The sequence below is a fragment of the Danio aesculapii genome, chromosome 16 (genome assembly GCF_903798145.1).
Source record: "Danio aesculapii chromosome 16, fDanAes4.1, whole genome shotgun sequence".
In the NCBI taxonomy this organism is placed as follows: domain Eukaryota; kingdom Metazoa; phylum Chordata; class Actinopteri; order Cypriniformes; family Danionidae; genus Danio; species Danio aesculapii.
Genome location: NC_079450.1, coordinates 21,114,983 through 21,142,202, shown reverse-complemented (window position 1 = coordinate 21,142,202; position 27,220 = coordinate 21,114,983). Strand labels below are relative to the sequence as shown.

At 34.7% G+C, this 27,220-nt stretch overlaps 1 protein-coding gene across 10 annotated transcripts in view; it reads right to left on the bottom strand.

The window, feature by feature from the left end:
• ptprub (protein tyrosine phosphatase receptor type Ub) overlaps positions 1-21,538 on the bottom strand; it is a 445,346-nt gene extending 423,808 nt beyond the window's left edge. For all 10 annotated transcript variants that reach the window (XM_056474629.1, XM_056474631.1, XM_056474632.1 and 7 more), the window contains exon 1: positions 21,311-21,538. In XM_056474629.1, the coding sequence (XP_056330604.1) occupies positions 21,311-21,380 (70 nt within the window). In that variant the 5' untranslated portion in view covers positions 21,381-21,538. The remainder of the gene's footprint in view (positions 1-21,310) is intronic.
• Between the last annotated feature and the right edge of the window lie 5,682 nt (positions 21,539-27,220).

The following is a 27,220-nucleotide window of genomic DNA, read 5'->3' as shown; positions in this document are numbered from 1 at the left end:
AATCCAATTAAAAAGCATGTGTAAATTTAAATAAAGTCAAATATTTAACAACAATTATTAAAAGTGTTAAATATATATATATATATATATATATATATATATATACACACAGACACACACACACATACATATACATTTATATATATATATACATATACATTTATATATATATATATATTTATATATATATATATATATATATATATATATATATATATATATATATATATATATATATATATATATATATATATATATATATATCCAGTAAATATTTTTGCACATCCAGTTTTGGTGCCCTGTCTTGTGAATTCTTCTATGTATTAATTTTAACGTTAATAATCATAAAATTTAACAACAATTTATTAAAAGATAATCAAAATAACTAGATTAAAAAAAACACTTCCCATACAACAAGCATCTGTATTGGCATGGCAAGTGTCACCAAAAGAAGTAAAATGAAGAAACCAACAATTTCAGACTTGATGTTATCCATTTGGATGTGCAAACGTGTGCATTTAAATCAAGCTGACAGAGCCGTCGCCTTAGTTCTCTTTTCAAAGCAGAAAAGCATTTTTTTTTCATCCGGTCTGTAATGGCTTAATGGTGGCGATGTGATTACAGGCCACCACAGCTCGCCCAAAAAGATGCCCGTCAAAACTTGTTATACAGGCTTACAACAATCAATGGAGTAACAGGAAACTTCATTGGAAAGTGTTGTTGCTCATTTGGTGGTTTCAAATTTCATGGCGTCAACTAAACAGTAAGAGCTGACGTTAGCGTTAACAGGTATAAACAGTGATCTGTGACCTCTCCATGCTGGTTTCCAGTCAGCTTGAAATCAAAATTAACCATTTTAATTACTTAAATAAAATCTGTGGTATTTAATATTACATATTTTTATCATAAATTATAAACTTTAATCCAATTAACTATAGAACAATATAAGATCCATTTTATTTGTTCCGATTTCCAAATAAAAAATTGTCTGAAATTTTTTCTGTCATATTTACATTTTGTCAAAAAAAAAAGCATGTCTTATTTATTAAAAAAATGAAACATGTAAAAGTCATGTAATATACAGTTGAAATTTTTTTTAAATATATTATATATTTATATTAAAATATTTCCCAAATGATGATTAACAGAGCAAGAAATTTTTCACAGTATTTCCTATAATATTTTTTCTTCTGGAGAAAGTCTTTGTTTTATTTCGGCTGGATTAAAAGCAGATTTAATTTTTTTTTACAATTTTAAGGTCTTAAATTTTTATTATTAGTTCCTTTAAGCAATATATTTTTTTCGATTGACTACAGAACAAACCACTGTTATACGATGACTTGCCTAATTATAATGTAATGATACATAATATATATGAGCAATATCACATGAGTAGCAGTGCAATGTCCGCACTGGTCGGAGGCATGCGTAGGCACGACACCGCAGGTCGAATGCCTTAGTGTTCCACCAGTGACTATATACAGCCACATCGCACTTCTGCTCGTATGATATGGCAGTTCGACGGCATAATCGTGTATATTACAAAGAAAAAAAAACCCTTTTGTATAAGGAACTACTTTCTTTCGCCATTCCTTCACATCTGCAGCTGACATCAGAGAAGCAGAAACCGTAGCTCATTAACTAACGTCACTTTAGAGTTAGTATTTGAATGATTCTCTAGCGTAATGTCTAATATATGATATATACTGAAATGCCAACAGTCTACAGAGATATCTCCCAGTATTACTCTGTTGCAATCAGGAGATCACAATATTACTATGGTATAAATACAGCACTACAGCATACAAAAGAGAGAGATCGACTTAGAAAGTAGACTTAGAAAGACTTAGAAATTTACCGGTTTAATAATGATTTGATCAGCTGTAGTTTGAAATTACACTGCTTTTCTCTTGGGGCTTATTATGTGGTCTCTGTCGCCATCTTGTGGATGAACATAGTCAACCGAGAAAAAATACAGTAAATTAAAAATGGAAAAAAATATATATATATATTTGAAATAAAAAATTATTTTGATTTCATATATATAGGCCCTATGAAATCAAAATAATTTTTTATTTCAAAAATATATATATTTTTTTTTCCATTTTTAATTTACTGTATTTTTTCTAGACTACATTTTAACATTTCAGCAATTTAAAAGCAGGTGAAATTAACTGGAATAATTCCTTTCAAAACAATTATTTAAAGTTTTACCCAAAAAATCAATTCCCAACTTTTATTTTTATCTTGTACTGCGTCCTGTACAATCATAATAAGTAAGAAAAGCACAACTGGAATCACAATTTACATTTCTTAGGCTTTCCGAATGGTGTGGAACCTGATGATAGCTTACTGTAACCGGGCGACAGGACAACATTTTTTCTGAAATCAAGAAAGACACTGGATGCGGATGGTTTGTGCGCCAGAAGAGGAAATAGCCGGCAGGTTTGGCACACGTCCACTCCTGACCCAGCGTCATTCGAGGAGCAGAGAATGAATTTGGTGGATTTCTGAAATTCAAACTAAATCTACTTAGTGATCAATGGCCTGAGACTGTGTAACTCGAAACTTTCCCAAAAGGATCTCTGGGGAGGGACAAAAGGTTTGCTGCTGATTGCGTATCCAGAAGTTCGGGTGTCACAATGGCTGTGTGAATGAGCAAGAGAAGGAGAGAGAAACTGATCTAGCAGATGGGTGTGTTTGTGATGAGATCTAACAAGCATGACAGACTGCATCTGTGATCGTACGCCTGTGCTCGCTGCCAATAATTGCTGAAAAAAATGCCAGAGTTTCTAAAAGTTGGAATCACTTTTCGGAGATATTTATAGAGCTGAAGTCAAATGTTTTCTACTGTCAATGTTAAAATGAGCGTTAATTCAGTCAGAAACTACAAAGGATGCACAATATATCACAAACTTGAGTTTATACTGTAAGTATTGGTTTGAATTTTTAAATTTTATATATATATATATATATATATATATATATATATATATATATATATATATATATATATATATATATATATATATATATTATTATTATTATTTTTTTTTTTTTTTTGTCCACTATTTTACCAGGAATTTCCCATTGAGATATGCATCTCTTCTAACAGAGGGTCCTGGCCAAAATGGCAGCAGAACAGTTTCAGATACAAAATTAGACACACATAAAATATCACATATTAAAACTAACACAAAACATTCACATGATTCTTCCGGGTAAGACTTCAAAAGATTTTTACAAATATTTAGAGATGGAATTTTTGTAGGGCCAAAGGATAAAAACACTTTTACCAAACTCCTCACATACTCCATGAACATGATTTCTTGTATTATAGCTACAAGTATAATATGATAAAAAGTTACAAATATAAGATGGCAATTTACCCAATAATGCCCTAGTGGTGAATAGAAGCACATGCATTTTTCTCCTTTGGCACAGGGAAAACCAACCAACCATTTTGTACAAAGTACAATGATGGGTACTTGAACATGCTTTCATCACAAATTGTATTGCAGCATGATATATACTGTCCAACTTTTTTAATAATAACATCATTTGACTGAAATGCTTCTCTCTCTCTCTCTCTCTCTCGATTGCTATTTACTGTTGTTTTATTATTGCTCCTGATCTACAGTGTCCTTGTGTGTTTTGAAAGATGTCTTAAAAAAATACTCAAGCTATTTCAAATAAATGAACCTGTAAATAAAACAGAAAAACAGATGTATGATTTTTTTTATTTCACTTATATATATATATATATATATTTATATATATATATATAAATAACAGGTGTGAACCTGATACTACACTGGTCTTACGGTTTGTTTCGGTTACGGTTCTCACATAATAATAGTGATGACCGTGAAACTGTGATTTTTTTCCTCAGACTATAATCGAAACCAAAATCTATAATTGTTGCATCCCTAACCTTAAATTTGTGTTATATGTGTTACTTAATCCATACCGGTCTGCTGACAAAGACATAAAAACAATTATTATTAGCCATCATATCGCTAACATTTCTATTTCGAAGTATCCCGGTGAGAGAACAAAAATTTTCACTTTTCTCAGCACAATAAAAAAGGTTGAGGAAATCCAAATGTATTCCAAATCCTTCCCTAAGGCTTATCCAACACAAAGAGCAAGTTATTTTACGATCCTATTACATTCAAACGAGTCCAGGTACGAGTCGGGATAGCTTTCACCCACTAATATTTCATATATTTCACACCCACTATATATTTCACGTCTCTATATCAGAAACACATGGTTCATAAAGAGGGTCCTTGTTTGATGGAGTCTTATTGAAATGGACTTTCCTGGGCTCATGGATCAATATGACTTTAATCTCTGCTGGACCGAGTATATGGAGAATAAGGGCAGGACTGCTGTAAATCTCTCCAGTCTGTCAAAGCAGCTCCAGGGGCCAGGAGGAAATTCAGAAACCACTACAAACCTCATCAGTTCATCTCCTCAGAGTTATGGGATGGCTTTGTGTATTCCTTCGAAAGCGCTTAAGCATGACATGCAAGTGGGTTTCGTTGATTTCCATGGAGTGGAAAAGGCAAGCAAAATCAAAGAAATTAGGTCATGAAATTGGAATTTACTGAATATGGTGGAATTTTGGATAAGGAAATTAAATTTACATTAGCCCCCATAATCAAATCCTTATTGAGATGAGTGTCTGTGAATGTTAAAACCACAAGAAGATTTTAAAGATATAGTGTCTTTGCACATTCGCAAGATGGACTCAATTTTACTTTAAAAGGGAATTTATTTTACTCCTTTTACAAGATGTAAGATAAGCCTTTGGTGTCTCCATAATGTGTCTGTAAAGTTTCAGCTCAAAATACCCATCAGATTATTTATTATAGCCACCAGAATCTGCCCGTTTTGGTGTCTGAGTATACCGTAGCTGTTTTTGTAGCTTGTGGCTTTAAATCCAAATGAGCTGCTCCTACCCACCCACCATTTCCATGTCCCTGTCTGATTCTCATCATGCATTACGTCAGATAAACAGCAGTCAGTGACAGAGACTCAGATGAAGCTGAAATACAGCTCATTAGTCAAAAATACCAAGTAACTTTATTTCATGTATTTATGGTTGAGTTTGTTCAAGCCTTTCTGAAAGGATGTGTCATACACATGCCATTTGCAGTACACACATACACACACATATATATATATGCACGTTTACTGACTATTTGGTCTATTTGCAAAAAAAGTTCTGTGGACATGTGTATACGTGTTATTATAGAAACATGGCACTTGTCAATCAATTCGGTGGGTGGGGAAAACTGCACTCCTACGTCACGTTGCGGTGGGCCTCAAAAACACTAGGATTTGGGCCCTATTTTAACGTCAGGAAATTTTGAAAAAGAGACTTGTTGGGTTTACATCACTCCAATATGACTGTGGACACACTATACCTACACACAGTTCTGTCCAAAGAGCATACAATTGTTTTCATCATAGATGCTCTTTAAAAAAAGCTTCTTTTTTGTTTTGTTTTAATTTGTTGAGTTTGATTATTTGCTGATTAATACGCTGTTTAAAATGTTGTTTTATTGCTTGAGTTTTATGTTTTATTATATGGCTGTGGTCAAAGAGCTCTTGGCGCATGTGGGAATGTAGTTAAATTGTAGTCCTGTTGCATTAATGACGAGTGCATGACAGCTGGTGACACAAATCACCAATGTCTATCAATAATCTGTCTCACCTGACCTCCACGCATCCTTGTGGATTCATCAAAGAGACAGACTTTATCAGACTACATCTGCACGTTGTGAGAACTGTTTGACCAGGTTGTGGATTAAAGCTAACAATATTGTAAATAATGTCAAATTTAAGGTCAAATAAGAAACTTTTTTGAAACATTTTAATATTTTGCTGGTGTAATATGCTGTCTAATATGTTGTTTTATTGCTTTATTTAGAAATAACAAAATGTTATTGCAGCCCCAAAAACAATTTAGTTACATCTTCAGAAATACCTTGAAAGAAAATCATCCTGTTTTGAAACAACATGAATGTCATAGTAAATTTTCATTTTTAGGTGCACTGCACCTTTATTTCATTTTATAAGGTTAACATGGAAATATGAAATCATTTTAATGAACATAACTTTTTGCTTAGCCAAAAACGAAATAAACTGGAACAAAAGTAATTGATTTATAAAACAAAACACTGTTAAACACCCCAAAATATTTCGAAGTCAGGGTAAATGTCACAATGACTAGCCGAGGAAAGCCTGCTTTACGGTAAAATATAGTTAATTTTACAAGATAATAGTGTGTAATCACAGTAATGGACGTTACTTTCTACTGTGAAGTTACACTATATGGCTGCAATTTCACAGTAATTTAATGTAACAAATTTACAGTAAATTACTGTGAACTATCGCACAGTAATTTGTTGTGAATTTACATACAGTATTTTACTGTGAAAGTAATACAATTATTAGCTAGTTATTTATTGTGAATTTAAGGTCAAATTTTACAGTGTACTTGAAGAAATAATTAATTAGATTTTTTTATTAAATCTTTTTTTTTTTTGTATTTTTATTAAATTCTGGAATATTTACACATTTTTATAAGCATGATTTCAGGGGGGAAATGTAATTCATAGAGTTTCTAAAAACATAACTGTATATGTTGTAAGAGTATAAGTGCAATTAGAACCTGTAAAATTAAATTAAATTGATAAAAGCAGAATTGGGGTCAGTGGGGCAATGGGGTTTACAGCACCTTGATCTCTGCTTGAATCTGGGTTGTTGTGTAAAATTTTGTATAAAAACCAGGTAATGAGCTGCCAGAAATTTTCTGTTGGTTTATTGATTGACATAAACCACGTAAACAACCTAAATTGCTAAACAAGAAGTCCATAAAGCAGGATTGTTCCACGTGGATCTTAAACTCAATCTAAAAGTTCAAGGAAACGGCATGTTATAAACCAAAACATTACGAGCGGTCTCATCCTCTGTGTTATGTACACAACCTGAAAATTACAGCGGAAGGTGGCGGAGAGAATGAAATAGCAAAAGAGGGAGAGGTCTGAAAAATCACTCACAATGAATGAGAGAATAAAGAGTCACAGATTCACAAAGGATCTTTTCTACTGAGAGGACATTTTGCATCCTCAGATCATTGTACTTGGCAGGAACTGGCAAATCAGATAAATGCTTCAGACAAGAGCTCACCCCATTTGTTTAAAGAAAGGGTACAAAGAAAATGCCACTGGGCCACATAGATTATAAAAAAAAAAGCACTGAAACAAGCAAAGACCTTCAAAACAGGTCATGAAGACAAAAGACCAGCCTGAGGATTCACTATTGCATCACAAACATTACAGCAGAAAAGACATGTTTAGTATGGTGAAGGTTGCACAATATTTGCTGAAGCGATTTATACATTTAAATAACATACACATGCTTTAATTATATTTTAATAGAACACAAAAAATATGTAAAGTTCAGTGACATATTAAACTGTGGGCAAATGATAAACTGAATTCCTTAAATCAATCTATTTATGCTATAATACATTTCTGTTTTTTATTTCTCTTTATACCATTTACAAGCATCAAAACAGTAAAAGCTTAATACAGCTCAATTTTTTCACACCTATTCATTAGACAGTCTCCTAATTTTTTTTAAGCCAAAAATAATAACATTTGTCCATGATCTTTAGAAGAAGCTGGAAGGGCATCCACCGCGTAAAACATATGCTAGATAAGTTGGCGGTTCATTCCACTGTGGCGACCCCAGGTTAATAAAGGGACTAAGCCGAAAAGAAAATGAATGAATGAATGTTAAGCTAAATGATGGAAAATTTTTTATTAAAATTTTGATTAATAAATAATCAAAAAATGGGGAAAATAAAGTAACTCGAACAATATGTGGCGCCTTTCTATGTATATAAAATCCCTTTTGTTGAATTTGTTTGATGTAAACATGTCATTTGTCATCAATAATAAACGTTATCCTAAATTAGTTTTTAATTAAAGAAAAGAGTTGGACAGATCATGCACTTTCATATTCATTGTTGCTTCTAAAACGACCAAGAATCACAGTCACTAAATGTCTTAATTTAAAGCACTTAATTCTTTTGAGTTTAACCAATCTTCAGCATTGAAATGCTTCTTTACATCCTAAATAACCCAGTGCTCTATTGAACAGGACTAGATTCCGACCTCAACGACCTTAATTAACTGTCCTTTGAGGAAATCTTAGCATAGAAAACACACTCCATGCAATTATGTCCTTGGCTGTTGTGCCCTCTCTCAGAATGAAGCTTTCAGGAGCTGAGAGGGACTCTTGAGTGACTGGCTGGCTTTTCTAATGACTGACAAAATGCCTGAAAAAGCAGAAGGTACTTAAAGTCCAGCATTCAGAAAGCCATATGCACCACCACTGACCAAAAACTGGTCCTCTGAACATCCCCCAAGAACCTTTGGACTAAAAGGGATCTATTTTAATGATCTAAGTGCATGGTCTAAAGCGTACTATGCAGGTGTTGTGTCCGAATCCACTTTAGTTATTTTAAGGATGGGAAAAATGGTCTGTACGCCCAGCACATGTTCTAAAAGGGAACATGTCCTTATTCTCCTAATGAGTTATGGGTGTGTTTGGGTATAACATGCATTAAATCAATCAAATCTCCCATTCTCTTTAAGAGCTACTTGTAGTTGCGCCAAACAGATTTGTTTTTTACATGACTTTGTAAGTGGAAAACCTGAACACTTCACTAGCAAGGTTAAAGCACACAACAAGATCATCCTCAGCATGAGCAAGATTCCACCAAAGCTCTCTAAAGAGAAGAAGGCACTTGAGAAGGTGGGGTTTATGAAGGCAATAATAATCTTTTTCATTTTAATCCATGAATTAATCATATTTAGATATTTGTGTGCTGCTGTGCATCCCTGTGTGTGTAATAAGCACTGTGTGCATTTTGGATTTATATATCACAGTCTGGCCTTAGTATGAAGGCTATAGTTTTATTAAAATGATGCTGCTGAGTACGGTCCTTGGAAGCAATGCCATTAAGCTTAGGGTGTCAGTTTATCATTTTCAGTGGAGACGCACGACTTGCACAACATGTGACCGTCGCTCCCTTTCGCGCATCATGCAAGCAGTGGACACGTGGTGCATGCACATTTTCCAGTCGCACCTAGTTGAAAACATCTTAACTTTTTCGAATGCCACATGCGCACTGCGATTCATGCAAGTAGAACTAACCAATCAGCTTTAAACTTTGTATGGAATATTTCAGTAACACTGCTGGGCTTTTTACTTTTCTCCATTAACTTGCATCATTGCACCATTGGTTTGTCCATTTGTCATCCTCTAAGAAAATGGTTGATGGTCGCCTAGTTACAAGAGACGCCAGGGGACACGAGTGCAAAGCCCATTTTAAATGGTCAAGGAACCCACGAGCTTGTCACTTAAGGTCAGAATAACAACATATATGTATAGCAGCATTGAGGAAATTGTAACTAAAAGGAGATGTGGACAGAGTGGCTTTTTGGTTTCTTTTCTTGTGCATCCCAGCCACTAGCCCCCCATCTGAAAGGTTTTTTAGCACAGTCACTCAACTTCACAATTTCTAATGTTGCAATATGTATTTGAATAATGATGGTATTTGAAATATGTATTTGAATAATCATGCATTGACTTTAAACCAGCTATTAGTTGGTCCATTTCAGTTGCCTCAAAATAGCAACTCACCAACAAACAATTTTTATACATAAATCTAGTTTTTTTTTTTTACAAACTATTAAAATAAATAAATGAAACCTGTTTTACACTTATCTACAAATTTTTATGCTTTGATCTTTGACATTCATGTTTCTGGATATTCTCTGTAAAGCCTAACACGATTTTCCTCCTTTGCAAATGAAATCTGCTCTAAAATTTCAATCAACATTTGCAGAAAATTCTCTTGAGCTTGGCAGGTGTTCATACCCTGTGTGGATATAATTCAAAAAGGCACTGAAGAGACGCCCTTTGGTCTCAATCATTGTTTACCATCACCGCTGAAATTACTATGCTTAAAAACCAAGTATATTCGCCACCCACACAGTGTAAACACCTGCAATCCTCTGATACGCGGCACTGCACAGCAGACACCAAACAAAGTTAAGGCAAAAAAGCTCCCTGAAAATGAAAATGAAAGAAGCGTAGCCTCGGGCATTACTGTTTGTAAGGAGGAGAACAAATCATAGAGTGCACTGTCGAGATGAATTCAAAGAAGCTGCACCTGGCTAGGCTAGATTTAACGTGGGAGACTCTAACCAAGCCGAGATTTTCCTAAACTCGCTAAACTTAAGGGCTTCTAAGTGCCCTCCTGTTCCTGGAGTCTCTGACGAACTGTTTCACTGTCATTTTTCACATCCAAACACCAGCCTCAGATCCTCTCGGGTGCCAAATTTCCATCAGGGGCCCCTTGAAATTGGAACCGTTTGTTTTTTTCAAAAATCCTCACATAAATCACTGAGGAATGGAGCAGACTTCCAGAGACAACAAAAGGAAAAGCTAGCATCAGTTCGCTCTGTTGTCGTACGCTCATTTCCCATCAGATGTTGACTCTGCCGTTTGAAGAAGAGGAGGAGAAAGCCCTCTGGCAGTCCTCCTTTCCCAAACCCCCTCCTCGCACCTTTTATAAGTCCAGAGCAGTTTGACAAGCGAGTCCAAAGAAAACATTTCTCGACAAGAGACGGACTGCCTCTGATGCCGGAGGGACAAGCGCTCTCAGCTGTTGCTTTCCAAAGCCTCTCCGACACATTTCCTCATTATTTCTGAGGCACTAAATGCAGTCAGCAACCGAAAGGAAAAAAATAAAAGGTCCTCTGAGCTTCCACTGCAGATGGAAGTGCGAAAGGTAAAAAAAAGGCACTGTGCAATTTCTTTAATTACAAAGGAAATAAAATTGTGGTCGCCAGGGTCCTCGTTGCCTCCTGTTTTACAGGTACTCTGCAATTAGCTCAGGTCAAAGACTGTAGATGGCAGGTTGAATCTGATTAATGAATCTGTTTGATGTGTAATATCTGGGTGCCCGAGACATCTGAGCCCTCCTACCGTGGCCGCCCGCCTACACCTGGGCACCAGGGCGGTCTTATTGATGTTCCGGCATGCTGTATTATCTCAGAATCAGTGGGGAAAACCCTCCAAAACTTCATCTGCACTTTTAATATGCTTCGCTATAATAATACATCCTTTGTGCTCTGCTTCTGAAAAAACACCTGGCTATGCCTACGTTCAAGCAGATGCATTTAAAAGCAGGGTTTTTTTTAGTTCAGAGACTTTCTATGTCTATAATTACATTTTAAAGTGGTTTTCTGAAATCTGAAACAACAAAAAATGCCTTAATCTTCTTACTGAATATGCATAAAATGCTATAAAGCTTGATCAGATAACACAGTGGCAGCGGCCAAAGGTTTTTATACTGTTCTTATACTATACTTATATAGTATATTCTTACACTATATATATATATATATATATATATATATATATATATATATATATATATATATATATATATATATATATATATATATATATATATATATATATATATTGTGGAAATGGTGTGTATAATGTTTATACACACACACACACACATTCACATTTGGTCTTAAACACATCTGCTCTCATTTTATTCTGGACAGTAATCTAGAGTAAATTTATTATCAAGTAAATCTTTACTAACACAGACGTAGCTTTTAAAAGCAGATTTTATGCCCGAAGGTTATTTGCATGATGACCACAAATGAAAGCTGCTTTCTTTGTCATGAACTCGTTACACTCGAAAATGGAAAGCAATTTGATGTCCATGTCATGCTTTGTACTACAAGAAACAGTTGAGGTCTAAGCTATAACTAAGCTCAAGGACCGACAGTACAGCAAACCTGAGGAAGCCAATTAGGTACACAAAAAAAGTGAAACTGCTGTCTTTCATCCAAAGAATTTTTTTTTATTGGATTAAGTGAAAAAGTACAGTTTCTGATTTTAATTCAATTTTTAAAAAAAGAAAAAAAAAGGAAATTAAAAGCATTCAATTTTCTCAAAGTAGTATTTTTACTTTAAACCAGCAGTTTTCGTGTCATGTGGCCAGGTAGCTATTTGCCCTCTACCATTACTACATTCAAATGTGAAGACAGCCGAAGTAAATGCCTTTTAGACAAGGTATCCATTCAAAATCTTTTTCATGTAACATAAACTGAGCTTTTATCCTAAGCATCCATGACAGCAATATCTTTTTTAGAAACATGTTTCTATTTCTGCCACGTCACGGCTTAAACAGCAGTAGCCTATAAAATGACTATGCCTGAGGTACTGCTCATGTGCTATTCAGTTTTTATATATTTCTAATGCGAGTTTGATTACCATCTTGCATGACATTTAAAGCCATACTGAAACACTAGAAGAGAGTTTACCTCATATCTTGTAAATAAAATAATTACCAATAGCATAGCCTGGTGTTGCATTTATTTGTTTTGGTTTAGTTCAATTTTAGTTTTATAATTTTTATTTTCCTTGGGCAGAATGAATATTTTGATTAATATTACATAATAATAAATCCTTTTTTCAGCTTTAACCAATTAAAACTATAATTTGTGGAAATTCAATAAATATAGCTGTAACAAATTACAGTAATTTTCTATAAGTTGGTACAAAGCAAAAATATACTTTGATAGAAGTATAAAAAGATCTACTGTATGTTGTACCATTCATTTTTCTTGGACTTAGGTCCCTTATTTATAAGAGGTCGCCACAGCGGAATGAACTACCAACTATTCTAGCATATATTTTATGCAGGGGATGTCCTTCCAGCTGCAACCCAACCCCAGAAAACATCCATACACACTCACATTCACACACATACACTATGGCCAACTTTTTAGTTCATCCGATTCACCTTTAGTGCATGTCTTTAGATTGTGGGGGAAACCGAAGCACCTAGAGAAAACCCACGTGAACACGGGGAGAACATGCAACAGGGAAATGCCAACTGGCCCAGCCGGGACTCGAACCAGCGACTTTCTTGCTGTGAGGCAACTGTGCTATCCACTGAGCCACCGTGCCACCCCTCTACGTTGTACCAAAAGTAAAAAAAATAAATAAATTTAAAATTAGTAGTGGTATCGATAGTAAACAATATTTTTACTCTGTGTGTATGTCATTTTTCTTGAACAATTTTTTCCAAAACAAAATATTATTTTATTTAGCTTCACTTAAATTTTAAAGTTTGAACCAACGCTAAATGATACAATGAGAAAAGCTATGTAAAGTTTAAATCAGAATTATTAGCCCCCCTTTGAATTTTTGAAAAATATTTCCCAAATGATGTTTAACAGAGCAAGGACATTTTCACAATATATCTGATAATATTTTTTCTTCTGGAGAAAGTCTTATTTGTTTTATTTTGGCTAGAATAAAAGCAGTTTTTAATTTTTAAAAAGCATTTTCATGTCAAAATTATTAGCCCCTTTAAGATATTTTTTTTTCTATAGTCTACAGAACAGACCATTGTTATACAATAACTTGCCTAATTACCATAACTTGCCTAGTTAACCTAATTAAGGCTTTAAATGTCACTTTAAGCTGTATAGAAGTGTTTTGAAAAATATCTAGTCAAATATTATTTACTGTCATCATGGCAAAGATAAAATAAATCAGTTATTAGAAATTAGTTATTAAAACCATTATGTTTAGAAAAGTGTTGAAAAATCTTCTTTCTGTTAAACAGAAATTGGGGGGGAAATAAACAGGGGGTTAACAATTCAGGGGGTATATAATTCTGACTTCAACTGTATATTTTATTTGTAACACATTACATACAAATTTTACATTGGTTATTTTAATTTTTTTTTTTACAGTGTACAGTGTAAGGACAGAAACTCATCTTTTCCTAGCATGGTTGATGGAATTTTGAAAAGCTCTTCCAACCTAAAGTGCACAAGATTTATCCCTTAATTTAAGTGACAAACTGATATCAGCCAGTTTACACATCCGTCACTTTGCCAAAGACCAAAAGCAACAATTTTGAGTCAATATCACGCTTATTTAATAATGTTGCAAAAATATAGAAATTTGGGCTGATCCTTCACGATAATATTTAATCATGATATATTTTTAAGCCGATAACTGATATAGTGGCTGACTAATTTTTTTGAGCTTAAAAAAAACAAACAGACTAATTTTAAAATAATAATAAAAAATACAGATGTCCAAATGTGCTTCAAATAATACCAGATATAATTATTTTTAATACAATTTAATAAAATAAATATAATTACTTTTAAAACAGGTGCCGAGAATCATTTAAATGTGGCCAACAATAAAATAAAATGTACAGAACAGACAGAAGCTTTATAACAGTTAAATGGAAAATATAACTTCACAAATTTGTTTTGAAAAAAAAAACATATTATGGCTATGATAATCTGTAATATGTGCTTATATAGGCTATATATTTACTATTCGAGCTGATAATGATAAAATTAAAAAGTCACATTCAGAAGCTGAATTATCGTGCATCCATGAAAAAGGACTTAATTAAATTTCAGAAAATCTTATTTTCTTTTGATATTTTTATTAACATTTGCCAATGAACAACTTCTATGATTCAACCCACAAAAAACAGAATATTATGATTATACATTAGGTTATATATAACCTAATCAGGGTTATGATCTGATTTTTCTGAATAATCCAGAATCCATACACCGATTCTGCAGAATAAAACGTACAATAGCTGAACAACTAAACCAAGAGCAGTGCATGTCAAGCCTCCAGAGACAGCAGACAGCTACTGCAAAGCGGCTCCAGCTTTACTATAATTATCTTCATGTACTTTAATTATTTCACTATTCATCCTAATGATGTGCTTCATTCCCCTTATTGTGAGAGAAATTCCTTGTGTCCGTTCCAGAATAGCGAAAAAGTTTGGATGCCGACAGCGAGAGGAGAACTAAAGAAAAAAATATCCTTGAAATGTTAAATCAATTATAGGCCAGCCAGGCAATCATTATGCTATTCAGAAGTAAGCTATATAATAAACATATAACAATATTTATTATCTGCGATAGTGCCGTAAGAGCTTTTTCAAGTAATCTCACCAACACACTCTTTAGGGCCAATGTTATCATCATTTGAAATACTGCTTTTTATCATGGTTAAAGGAACCTTTACACTTTTAGAAGAATTTAGACCCTGGAATTACACTGGAAGCACTGCTTTTATACTGTTAACCCCACATCACAATCATCAACATCCACATTGTAGTTAGATTATAGTTGACCAGGAGAAACAGTTCAGGGCACATGAGAATTGTGTACTTATCGCAGAGTTAAACCAAAATGGTGTGAAACTTTCAATTGCACGTTTTCAAGGCCTGACAAAGTTCAAAGTATTGAGGCACAAGAAATTTAACTGTTTACAACTTTAATAAAGAATAATTTTTTGAATTATTTATACAGTAAAAGACTTTTGCAGGGTTATATTCAAATTAATTATTCAAATTCTCTACCTGAATACTATTTGACAGCCCTGAAAACCATAAAACACTGCTTATTTCACTTTTATCTTTGCTTTTTTTTGTATTTGGTTGTAATTTATTATATTTTATGTATGATTCACTTCCCTATAGAATCATCCAGATCATTCTAAATGAATAAAGTCTTTCTAAATAGCAGTTTTCAAGTCATCCGGTGAAATTATAAATATATCACAATATTTATCGCAAAAAAACAAATTTGCGATGTTAGTTTTTTTCAATATCATGCAGCCATAATTTGGACAGTTATAGATACACTGCATTTTTATATAAAGAATCCTTTCAGGAAAATAATGATGGAAAATGCATGAATTAGAGTTAAAATCAAGCATCTAATTTTCTAACTTTTGGAATCTGAAAAGCATTTAGGAAAATCTATGCACAATATGCATTATGTTCATCCAATCAGTGAAACAGACAGAACAAATACGCTAATAAAGAGATGAAAGTCTGAGTTTCTTTTTACAATAATGTGTTTTACATTTAAAATGCATAAAGTTCGCTAGTTACACCGACATTCACTCTCTGATTGGGTCTTTTGGGTCAATGAGTGTCCTTTCCTATTTGTCAACCTCCTATCACATGACCATAAAGATACCAAAAGACAACAGAGCAGATTTGACGACCTGTTAACAACAACATGGACACGGAAATGGAAGATTTGCTTGAATTGCTGTCTATTTTAGCAGCCATTGTGTAGTTAACTCTGCATTTTACAATACAGCAGCTGTCTTTAAGTAACAGTTCAACCTCATCGTCTGTGCAAATACACACTTCTCTGACTTTCTCACCATCGTGATCATTGTTCAACTAGTCAGTGTTTTTGATTACTAACTAAACACAGAATGAAGCACATAATGCCTGTTTATATTTAAACATGCATCTTGAGAACGTGTGTATGGTCACATGATGTACGTTTTCAGCATTATAATGAAGATCTTTTCAGAAACGCCAGAGTGGACATCAATCGTTTTCATTCTAAAATGTCACTCTAAAGGACATTAGTGTAAATGAGGTTCAAGTTAAAGATTTACAAAGTGAAACAGCAGTGTATTAACACCCAGGATTAATTGTTAACCCTGGGTAAATTGTAAGCAGGTGTGAAGCCCAATATAACCCAGGATTTGTATAAGGTTTACAATTGTAAAAAAAAAATTAATAAATAAATAAATTGATCTCTTTCAACTTATTCAACATTTTACATAATCAGCTAATCCATTCATTACTACCAAAGTACAAACTTAAAATAATGATAAACAGCTCCCAAATGAACAGCATAGAGCTTGACAGGGAGGGTGTGAAGAGCTAAAAATGAAGCAGACACTTGGATACAATGCCTGTATTCTTCTCCCATCAGGTCACTCATCGCTGCCTTCTGTCAACAAGGCCAAAACAAAACAAAAGACAACAAAAACAATGGCGGAAACAGCAACCGAACACAATAAGAATGGATTACAGCGAGCGAGTCAGGCCAGAAAGCCACAGAAACTAGGATTAGACGGCAGCTGAAGAACAGAGGGAATGCACAGACCGCAGCAGTAGTCACAGAACCCTAGAGCTACTTGACAGCTTGCTAAATGGGAGCCATTTAGTTAACTGAAAATCAATAGCTTCCTCAAACGGATCATGATTGTTTGTCAAGTTTCTTTGGCCGAATCATGCGACATGTGTCCTACAGCCTGGCTCAGAGGGAGTGGTCCATTATGAGCAATCATAACGCCGCACTGTGCAGTTTTGCTGTACCTGCTCTGTCTTCATACTATACTCACTGACAGTGTGGAGGAGGAAGCAGTTCATAATCTCAGTGCGTGTGTGGATCAGGTTATGCCTATGAGGATAGTAAAATCCTGAAATCAAAAACCGTGGCAAGCTGCCAATGTTCTTCATGAAGAAACTAGCCTAAAAGACATGGGCACACATGGAAAATAATGTAAATTTCAAAAATGCAAAAACGTTTGTTGGTCTCCAAGTATGGTCAGAGTGGCCTTTTGGCTGGTTTTCAGGACATTCTTGTTAAACCACCTGATCGTGTTGCTTGACCAGACCGGGAGACCAGCTTAAGCCAGGCCACCATTAGATATTGGAGATTACTCAATTTACTGGGAGTAAAATATGTATTTTTTTACAATTTAAAACATCAGTTGACCTAAATTTTCACACTATCATTTAAATAAAAAGTTATATAACCATCCTAAGCTAATTAGCAAGTCTGGCTGTGTGCAAACACACTGCTTAAACATGCAAAAACCAGCTTGACCAGATAGGAAGACCAGCTCAAAATAATTAAAACCGGTAAATCACCAGGGTACGTTTAAGTAAGAGCACATTCACATAGACAACAACCTACTAAAAATTTAACTATTTTCCAGCATTGTAAAAAAAATAAAATAAAAAATAAAAATAAAAAAGTTTGTTCTCAATGATTTGTAAAAACAATTAAAACCGCTGCAGTACAGCATGAATGTCAGTTCAATATTGGCGATATCAATGAGCAGCTAAAACACGGGAAGGGGGGGGGGGGCAGATGCAGGGGGGGGTTAGTACGCACACATGCATATAGACTATATATATTTCGCGTATGACATCACTGTTTTCACTAAATATTTTTATTGCATTTTATTTCTTTTTAATTGTCTTTTGTTGTCAAAATTTGCATTATGAGGCCCCCAAACCAGAATTTTTCATTTAAATGATAAACAAAAGGTTTTATGTTTTTTAAGATGAAAATGGTATCACAAAAACAACCAATAATGTGATTTCTTTCTGCATTTTTACAATTTGGAAAAATGGCTGATCTTATTATGTACAATTTCTCTTTGGAAATTTTTATTAATTCAGATGTGAATTGTCCCCATCTTCTTTGCAATGCAAATAAATAGATAAAACAGACTAAAATGGTCTGTGAATATCCCAAATAAGGCAGATTTTGTGCACATACAAGGAAAACAAACGAAAGCCAGAGAGATGAGGAAAGCACATGTAACCAGCTAAAACCAACAAGCCACTAGCAGGTGAGTTATTTATTTATTTATTTATTTGTTTTTGTTCTAGCATTTGTACATTTTCTTAGTTAAAACGTACATTTACTGACAATAAAAAATAGATAAATAAATAAACCAGGCTAAGATGCAGTGTGGATCTTCCAGATATGGCAGATCTTGTACACATACGGGGAAAACAAATGAAAGCCAGCTAAATGGAGGAGAGCACACGTAACCAGCTAAAACCAGCAAGCCACTAGCAGGTGATTTATTTTTTTATTTGTATTCATTCTAGCATTCAAACTTTTCTTATTTAAAATGTAAATTTACTGACAATAAATTAATAAATAGATAAATAAACCAGCCTAAGATGGAGTGTGGATCTCCATGGCAGATTTTGAACACATACAGGGAATACAAATGAAAGCCAGCTAGGTGAGGAGAGCACATGTAACCAAATAAAACCAGCAAGCCACTAGCAGGTGATTTATTTATTTATTTATTTATTTAAATATTTATTTATTTATTTGTGTTCATTCTAGCATTTGTACATTTTCTTATTTAAAATGTACATTTTGTGACCATTTAAATAAATAAATAAATAAATAAATAAATAAATAAATAGCCTAAGATGGAGTGTGGAACTCCCAGATAAGGCCAATTTTGTGCACACAGATGGAAAACAAATGAAAGCCAGCTAGATGAGGAGAGCACATTTAACCAGCTAAAACCAGTATGCCACTAACAGGCGATTTATTTATTTATTTTTATTTTTTGTATTTGTTCTAGAATTTGAAGTTTTTTAATATATAATGTAAATTTACTGAATAAATAAATAAATAAATAAATAAATAAATAAATAAATAAATAAATAAATAAATAAATAAATAAATAAATAAATAAATAAACCTAAGATGGAGTGTGGATCTCCCAGATAAGGCAGATTTTCTGCACATACATGGAAAATAAATGAAAGCCAGCTAGATGAGGAGAGCACATGTAACCAGCTAAAACCAGTATGCCACTAACAGGTGATTTATTTATTTATTTTTATTTTTTGTATTTGTTCTAGAATTTGAAGTTTTTTAATATATAATGTAAATTTACTGAATAAATAAATAAATAAATAAATAAATAAATAAATAAATAAATAAATAAATAAATAAGCCTAAGATGGAGTGTGGATCTCCCAGATAAGGCAGATTTTCTGCACATACATGGAAAATAAATGAAAGCCAGCTAGATGAGGAGAGCACATGTAACCAGCTAAAACCAGTATGCCACTAACAGGTGATTTATTTATTTATTTTTATTTTTTGTATTTGTTCTAGAATTTGAAGTTTTTTAATATATAATGTAAATTTACTGAATAAATAAATAAATAAATAAATAAATAAATAAATAAATAAATAAATAAATAAATAAATAAATAAGCCTAAGATGGAGTGTGGATCTCCCAGATAAGGCAGATTTTCTGCACATACATGGAAAATAAATGAAAGCCAGCTAGATGAGGAGAGCACATGTAACCAGCTAAAACCAGTATGCCACTAACAGGTGATTTATTTATTTACATTTTCTTAGTTAAAATGCAAATTCCCTAACAATCAATCAATAAATCAATAAATAAATAACCAATCAGCATAAACTGGTGATATTTGGTTTCCCAGCACTCTCAGCAAGTATTTGTTTCCACACACAGTTAAACCAGGAAAACAACAGCATGACCAGACCATCTTTGACTGGGTAAACCATCTCTACCTCGTTTAAGGCTATTACCTCATCATTCCCTCACACAGTAAAAACCACAGAAGAGTGGCGCCAAACTCAATGTGGAAATATGTTATTAATATGTTATTACTGGGTATGTCGATGTGTTCTTAAACCGATAAACACATTTGGATAAGAGTCTTTTGAACTGTTCAGTCTAGTATGATAAATTCATAAACAAGCTGTGATGATAATTCATTAGCATAACCGGATATTTTATCAGCGGTTTAAAAGTGCCCTGAAGTGAATGAGGGATTGATTCACTTACATCACAGCGGATCAAGCTATACTACACATACACTTAACGCCATAAGTTATCCTTTTAAACGGATAAAAAAAAGTTTTATCTTGTGGTGAGAAAGTGTATGAGGAACATATAGTGGTTTTAAATGCATCCGTTAGTCGAACGACAAGTAAAAAGACTCACACCGAGTCATTTTAAAAACAGTTGGTCGTTGAGACAAACACCATGTGAATTCGCTTCTAAATACAAATCACGGTAAACATTTCTGATAAGGATTAGATTATTTAAAACACAAATTCATGATATAACAATAAAGCATGTCTGGTGCAGCCACAAGCGCTTCGTTATTCGACCTCTGATTTAAAGCTTTGCAGATGAGGCTGCACTTGTTTATAACAAACAACTTCCATGCGTGTGTTTTCAACGCTAAATACACCACACCAATAGCACACACACAGACCCATACTACGAATCTAACCTTAACAACTGACGGAATGTTTAAACAGGGCGTCTTATAACTCTACGAAATAACAGTCCACAGCAAAGCACACTTCATCTCAAGCCTCTCGTGACATCTTCACTGTTTATATGACAAGCGAGCGCACATCTTTCATTTATTAGAAAAGTTCAGCTCCTCCAAGTATAACTCAGCCTCCTTCTGCTGTCAAGACAACATATGCTTCTCACATCTTCAAAACACACACAAGTTTGAAAGTGCGCAGTTTGTGTAACTCCAAATAAACGGGACTTTACCTGTTGGTCCCTCTACGCTGTCGGCGTGAATCTGAACAGCCAGGATCAAGAGAAAGGCGCAGGTATTCATTTTCCGTTGTTAGTCCAGTTGGGAAAACAAGTCGAAATCATTTCAGTGGCTCCAGTAGTTTGAACGGGGAAGTTGTGGACTCGCTCCCGTTCATCGATTCCCGAAATCCAGCCGAAGCTCAGTTGAGAGTCGCGTGAAGTGATACGGGGGCAGTGCGATCCGTTCAAACTGACGTCAGGATAAACAGTTCGAAGCGATGTTTCTTTCTCTCCAAGCGCACTTTCTGGCGCTCGGTGGGAGTGTAGTGTGCTTGAAAGTGTGCGAACGACGCCCCCAAGTGGGTGTTTGGAGAAGTGGAGCTCAGGTCAACCTGATGTTCTCGGGCTATACATTATGATTCACCATCGTAATCTCTTTAACCTGACTACTGAAGACAAGCAGCTTCTATAACAGAGGGAAATTAAGGATGCCATTTATATTAATAATGCCATTTTTTTTTAAAAAAAGGGTGTACGTTTTCTGAAACAAAATGAAGACTTCTGAACCTTTTGACCCCAAACCACATTTTTTAAATCTGAATTTCTGTTATCATGTACTCATGACAGCTGTATAATTTATGTTTGATAAACATGCGTTTAAGCAGATATGAAAATAGCTGCCCAGCTCACAGATTAAAAGCAAGATGTTATGTGTGTAGTTTACTATTATTATTATTATTATTATTATTATTATTATATGAATAACTCGACCTCACTTCAATTTTTTTCCCTTTAATTTTAAATTTCTTTTAATTTTAATTAGTTACCAACATCTTGGATGGAGTGTGGATGAATAAATCAACAGGAAATTATGTGTTTGGGGCTGAACTATTTATTTAATTACATTAAGTAAATGGCAACCCAGGCTCTACAAATATGCACCCAGGTCTACATTTCTGAGGACAGAAAAAATACATAACTGGAGATATACGTCAGTTCACAGTTTGTTTTTAAAAAAAAACACCAGAGGGCTAAATATACACTTCAGCTGACTATAGGCCAACTTGTTGTCAACCGACTGACTGACTTACTCACCCACCCTGTCCCTAAATCCAACCAATAGTGTTTCCTAAAGCAATCTAGAAAAAGAAAAGCAGTCACAGCCGCGCAATTACACCATGTTTTCAGCCTGTTGTTTATTTTATTTTGTTTTTGCTTTTGTTTTACCAATTTCCTAGAACAGTTCTTCGACAAACTCTAACCCCGTTGTCGCAGTCTTCTCAGCTCTGTGTCAAAAGTCCATCAGTGTACAAGGTGAGTTAATGGGCAAACTAGTAGCACCTGAAAAGTCATCCGTAAAGAGGTAAGCGTTCAGCTGGTTGCGCTAAGAGGAACAGAAGCTGTTGGCGGTGTCATACCACCCCATAGCATTCATTTTAAAGACAGAACGCAGCCATACTTATCTCTGGCTACATAATTTGCGCTCTCCAAAAATGTAGACGGTGTATGTATCCACAACGATCCTGTTTATGCCGTGGCGACTGAGCATTTAGCTTTTAAAACAATACATAAAATAATAATAATAACAACAATATTTAAAATAACGATAATGAGATGCGTGTGTGCGAGTCTGTGAATCAATGTATGTAAATGATTTAAAAATTGACTTTTTAAAACAAATTGTGACGTTTATTTATACAGCACTTCCTCAAAAACAAACAAGCTTTACTATTTTGAACATAATGCCATTACTTTCTACTCGACTTAGTATTTTTAGAAACAGCTCTTTGATGTTTCTGCTTTTACTTGCATCTGACCCTGACAGACTGAATGAAGGAAATAAAATAGAGAGTTTTCATTTGAAAGAAGGTGGAGCCTCAAAGCCACACCTTCCGTTATATAATCGTCATGGTCCAATGGTCTGTAAATTTCTTTCTGGAAAGACCTCTTGGAACGATGTTTCAAGCTCCTGAAATGAACTCCAAATGAACTTTGTCTTGGCCTGCGTATAAGTTTTAAATGACATCAAACCAGTTTCGATTCAATTTCGCTTGAAGTATATCAGGACCTTAATGGGCCCTTTCCACCTACTTGAAAACCACAGCTGCAGGCTGTATATACTGTATCTGCCTATGTCATGCAAAAACCTAAGTTTGGAACATTTAAAAATTTGCTATTAAAACAACTCCCTTTCTATGCAAATTCAAGCCACTAAAACCAGCCAGACATTTGTGCTGTAGGTTTCCAGTTCTCTAACAATAGCCATTATGAGGCCAACAAGCTATAGAGCATCTTATCTATGCAGTCCCACAGGTTGGATGGATTTGTGTTAATCTGTTTAGCCTCCACAAAGGAAGGGCTACCTATTGAGCCATGAATAGAAGCAACAGGGCCAAGTCGGACCTCAGCTGTCCAAGGTCCATCCATGTCCGTCAGCCAGCAGGGATGGCAGGCGCAGATAGCCACACTGATTCATTCACGTTTCTCATACCAATTTAATTTCACACAGTGGCAAACAGTACAACCTTTTTTATCATTCTTTCTTTCACAATCAGTCTAAATATTACATATTCACAGCAGGGAATTCCAACTCCAGAGCTGTAGATCAAGTGACAGAATCGTCGGCTATTAAAAAAAGTCAAATTATGCCAGAGAGTAAGTTGCAGCAAAGATGTGCTTGATTATTCAAATGACAGTCATTAGGCTTTCACTGTGTTTAAACGTCAAATATTGGAAAGTATCCTGTTGGGAATCACCTGCTGTTTGGAAGTGGTTAGTTGAAGTTACTTGCCACAAAACTTCATATTGATGAAACTATGGAACTATCCACCATTGAATATAAAATATTCAACTATATGCATATATGTACATAGTTTAAGACTAGGAAAAGGCAGTTGATAGATGTGAATAGACTCATGTGGAATAAGTGAAATATAAATTATACATTTTGTAAGTCAAAATCGTGAGATACAAATGTGAAAAATCAAAGAAAATAAAAGTCAGAATTGGGAAATACACACGTGTAATTCTGAGTTTAAATAGTCAAAATAAAAAAAAAAATGTAAAAATCAACATGTCAGGAATATGTACACATGAAATTGAGTTGAGATTCATAAAGTTTAAAACGCCAAAAAAATGACAAACCTCTGAGAAAAACATCAGTTACAAGAATTGATGTAAAGTAACAAATTACAAATACTCAAATTGCTGTAATTGAGTAGTTTTTCTCAGAAATTGTAATATACCAAGTTGTGTTAAAAATGCGTACTTTTACTCTCCCATGAGTACATTTTTAGTGCAGTATCAGTACTTTTACTCTACTACTTGCCTTCAACCTGCAGTCACTACTTTATTATTTCCTGTCTATGGGGATTAGAATCAGTTTTATGATTTCTGTCCAATCAAATCGCACATAGAAAGTTAATCGCATCATACTGAACAACCTCAAGACATGGATAATTTATAAATGCAACAAACTGTTTGGAAGCATTAAAAGCATTCAAGAATATGTCCAAAATCAATACACGCAATGACCCAGAGAATGTTTGGACTGTATGTCACTGATGAGAATATGACAGATGTCGACTGTATGATGGATGTTGACTGTATCGTGAAATGACCTTAAACAATAACTAAGGCCCAATCCCAATTCTACCCCTTAGCCTCCCCCTTACCCCTACCCCTTGTTTTGCGCGTTCCTGTAAAGGGGTAGGGGTGTCCCAAGTCTCTTTAGCTTGAAGGCGTAGGGCTAAGGGTGAGGGGAAGTGGTAAATATCCCTTCCAACGAAGATTTTTGAGGACCACACTCGAAACCAAGGGGTAAGAAAATTTCCCAGACTACACCAGATACAACGGCAGGATCGCAGCACCCGGAAGTAAGGAGATTCACGAATTAGTATTTTTTGTCATTATTACGAATTTTCACAACAAACAGGCATATGTTTTAATATATTCATAACCACGGTTGTGTTTTACCGTCATCCTTTAAAAAAAAAACAGTGAAATAAAAACCCCTAAATTTCGCGATCTACAATCCATAATCATAACCCCTGTATAGCAGTTCCACAACATTCTGACACTGCAATACCCTGTCAGTAAGGTCTAGTGGCTGGGAATGAGCTAGTGTCTGCTATAATGTTAATGTTGTTTGTGGTGTGTTTACATTGATGAATATGGCCACTGTGTATATGCGCAGTATACTGTAGTTAAGATCTTATTGCCACATTAGATCGTTATGATAAAATAATATATGCCTTCAGTGATTTCTTGAAGATAAATACCAAAAAATAAAGCAACTGGAATAACTACAGCAGTCGCAATCGTCTGATCTCATATGAAGCAAGAGATCGCGATGACAAATTATGACGTGTGCAAGTGCTGAAGTGCTGTTCCAATTCTTAGGGGTAAATTTTGAAGCCCTTCCCCTCAACACTTGGTTTTAAGGGCCAAGGGGAAGGGGTAGGGGTACAAAAATAGAATTGGGGTTGGGCCTAAATACACTACAGAATGTTACGTTTACACGCATACACACATTACATGTAAACACATGAGCTTTTTACATTAATACTCACTACTCTAGAGTACTTTTAAAAGGGCTACTTTTTACTCATATTTTGAGTAATATTTACAACAGATACTTTTAAAAATAAAATAACGTCAAAATTGTGTTTAAACGTGCAATTTCTATGAAAGTGTAAATCGTGAGATATAAATTTGCAGTTATTTCAGAAATGAGCTTATATAGCTCACTGAATATGAATGAATGAAAATTTTGCATTTTAGGAAATATTAATAAAATGAAAGACTTATTTTGGGCCCCGCTGACTTGATTGCAGGCCTAAAGACAAAACATTTATTTAGTTTCATAGAAGTACCAAACATCACCATTTTTAAGTTTAGGCCCTTTATTCATTGATTCTCCTTTGGCTTAGTCCCTTTATTCATCAGGGGTCGCCACAGCGGAATGAACCACCAATTTATGCAGCATTTGTTTTACACAGCGGATGCCCTTACAGTTGCAACCCAGTACTGGGAAATACCCATACACACTCATTCACACACATACGGTCAATTTAGTTTATTCAGTTCACCAATACCGCATGTTTCTGGAATGAAGGGGAAACCGGAGCACCCGGAGATGAACATGCAAACTCCACACAGAAATGCCAACTGACGAAGCCGGGACTCAAACCAGCGACCTTCTTGATGTGAGGTGACAATGCAAAACACTAAGCCACCGTGTCGCCCTTTATATCCCTTTAATTATACTCAAAGTTTGCCAACAAAATAGTCCCTACTGATCCTGCAGCACTATCCAAATCCATGGTCTCTGGGAACTCCCTGAAGCACAGGCAGTCACCATCTCCTCCTGCATGACCTTGTTCAGGACTTTCTTTTTCAAGCAGAGTGCAGCGGTTTATCATTTGTTTAGCTGTCCCGCGTGAATGCCAGAATGTGCTCTGTATAGCATTATGAAGGGTGAAACAGGTACGCTTTCCTCCACAAAACTATGTTTGAGTCCCGTTAAGGGAGTCACCGGTACACCCACAAACCTTCTGTTTGAGGTAAATGACAAAAGAGTGATGGGCTGTGCTGAATTTTATTCAATACAAGTCAAGTGTGGGAGGATTATGAAGAGCTGCTCTCAGGTAAAATGAGATTGTGAGCACGTATGTGTCTTGTATAGGGAAAACTGTTCTAAGAATAAATTCTGTTTATATGATTAGACTCTGAAAAGGAAACAAAACAAAAAATGTACTGCAGTCAGAGGGAACTTTGTGACCTTTTACTGACAGCAGAATTGTTTTTATTGTAAATTCACGCTGTAATCAGACTGTAAACTGTCTGATGTTCATATATTTAGCATGATTGTACACAACACGATTGTCATGCTAGCTCATTTAACAGTTTCTTAATGCTTTA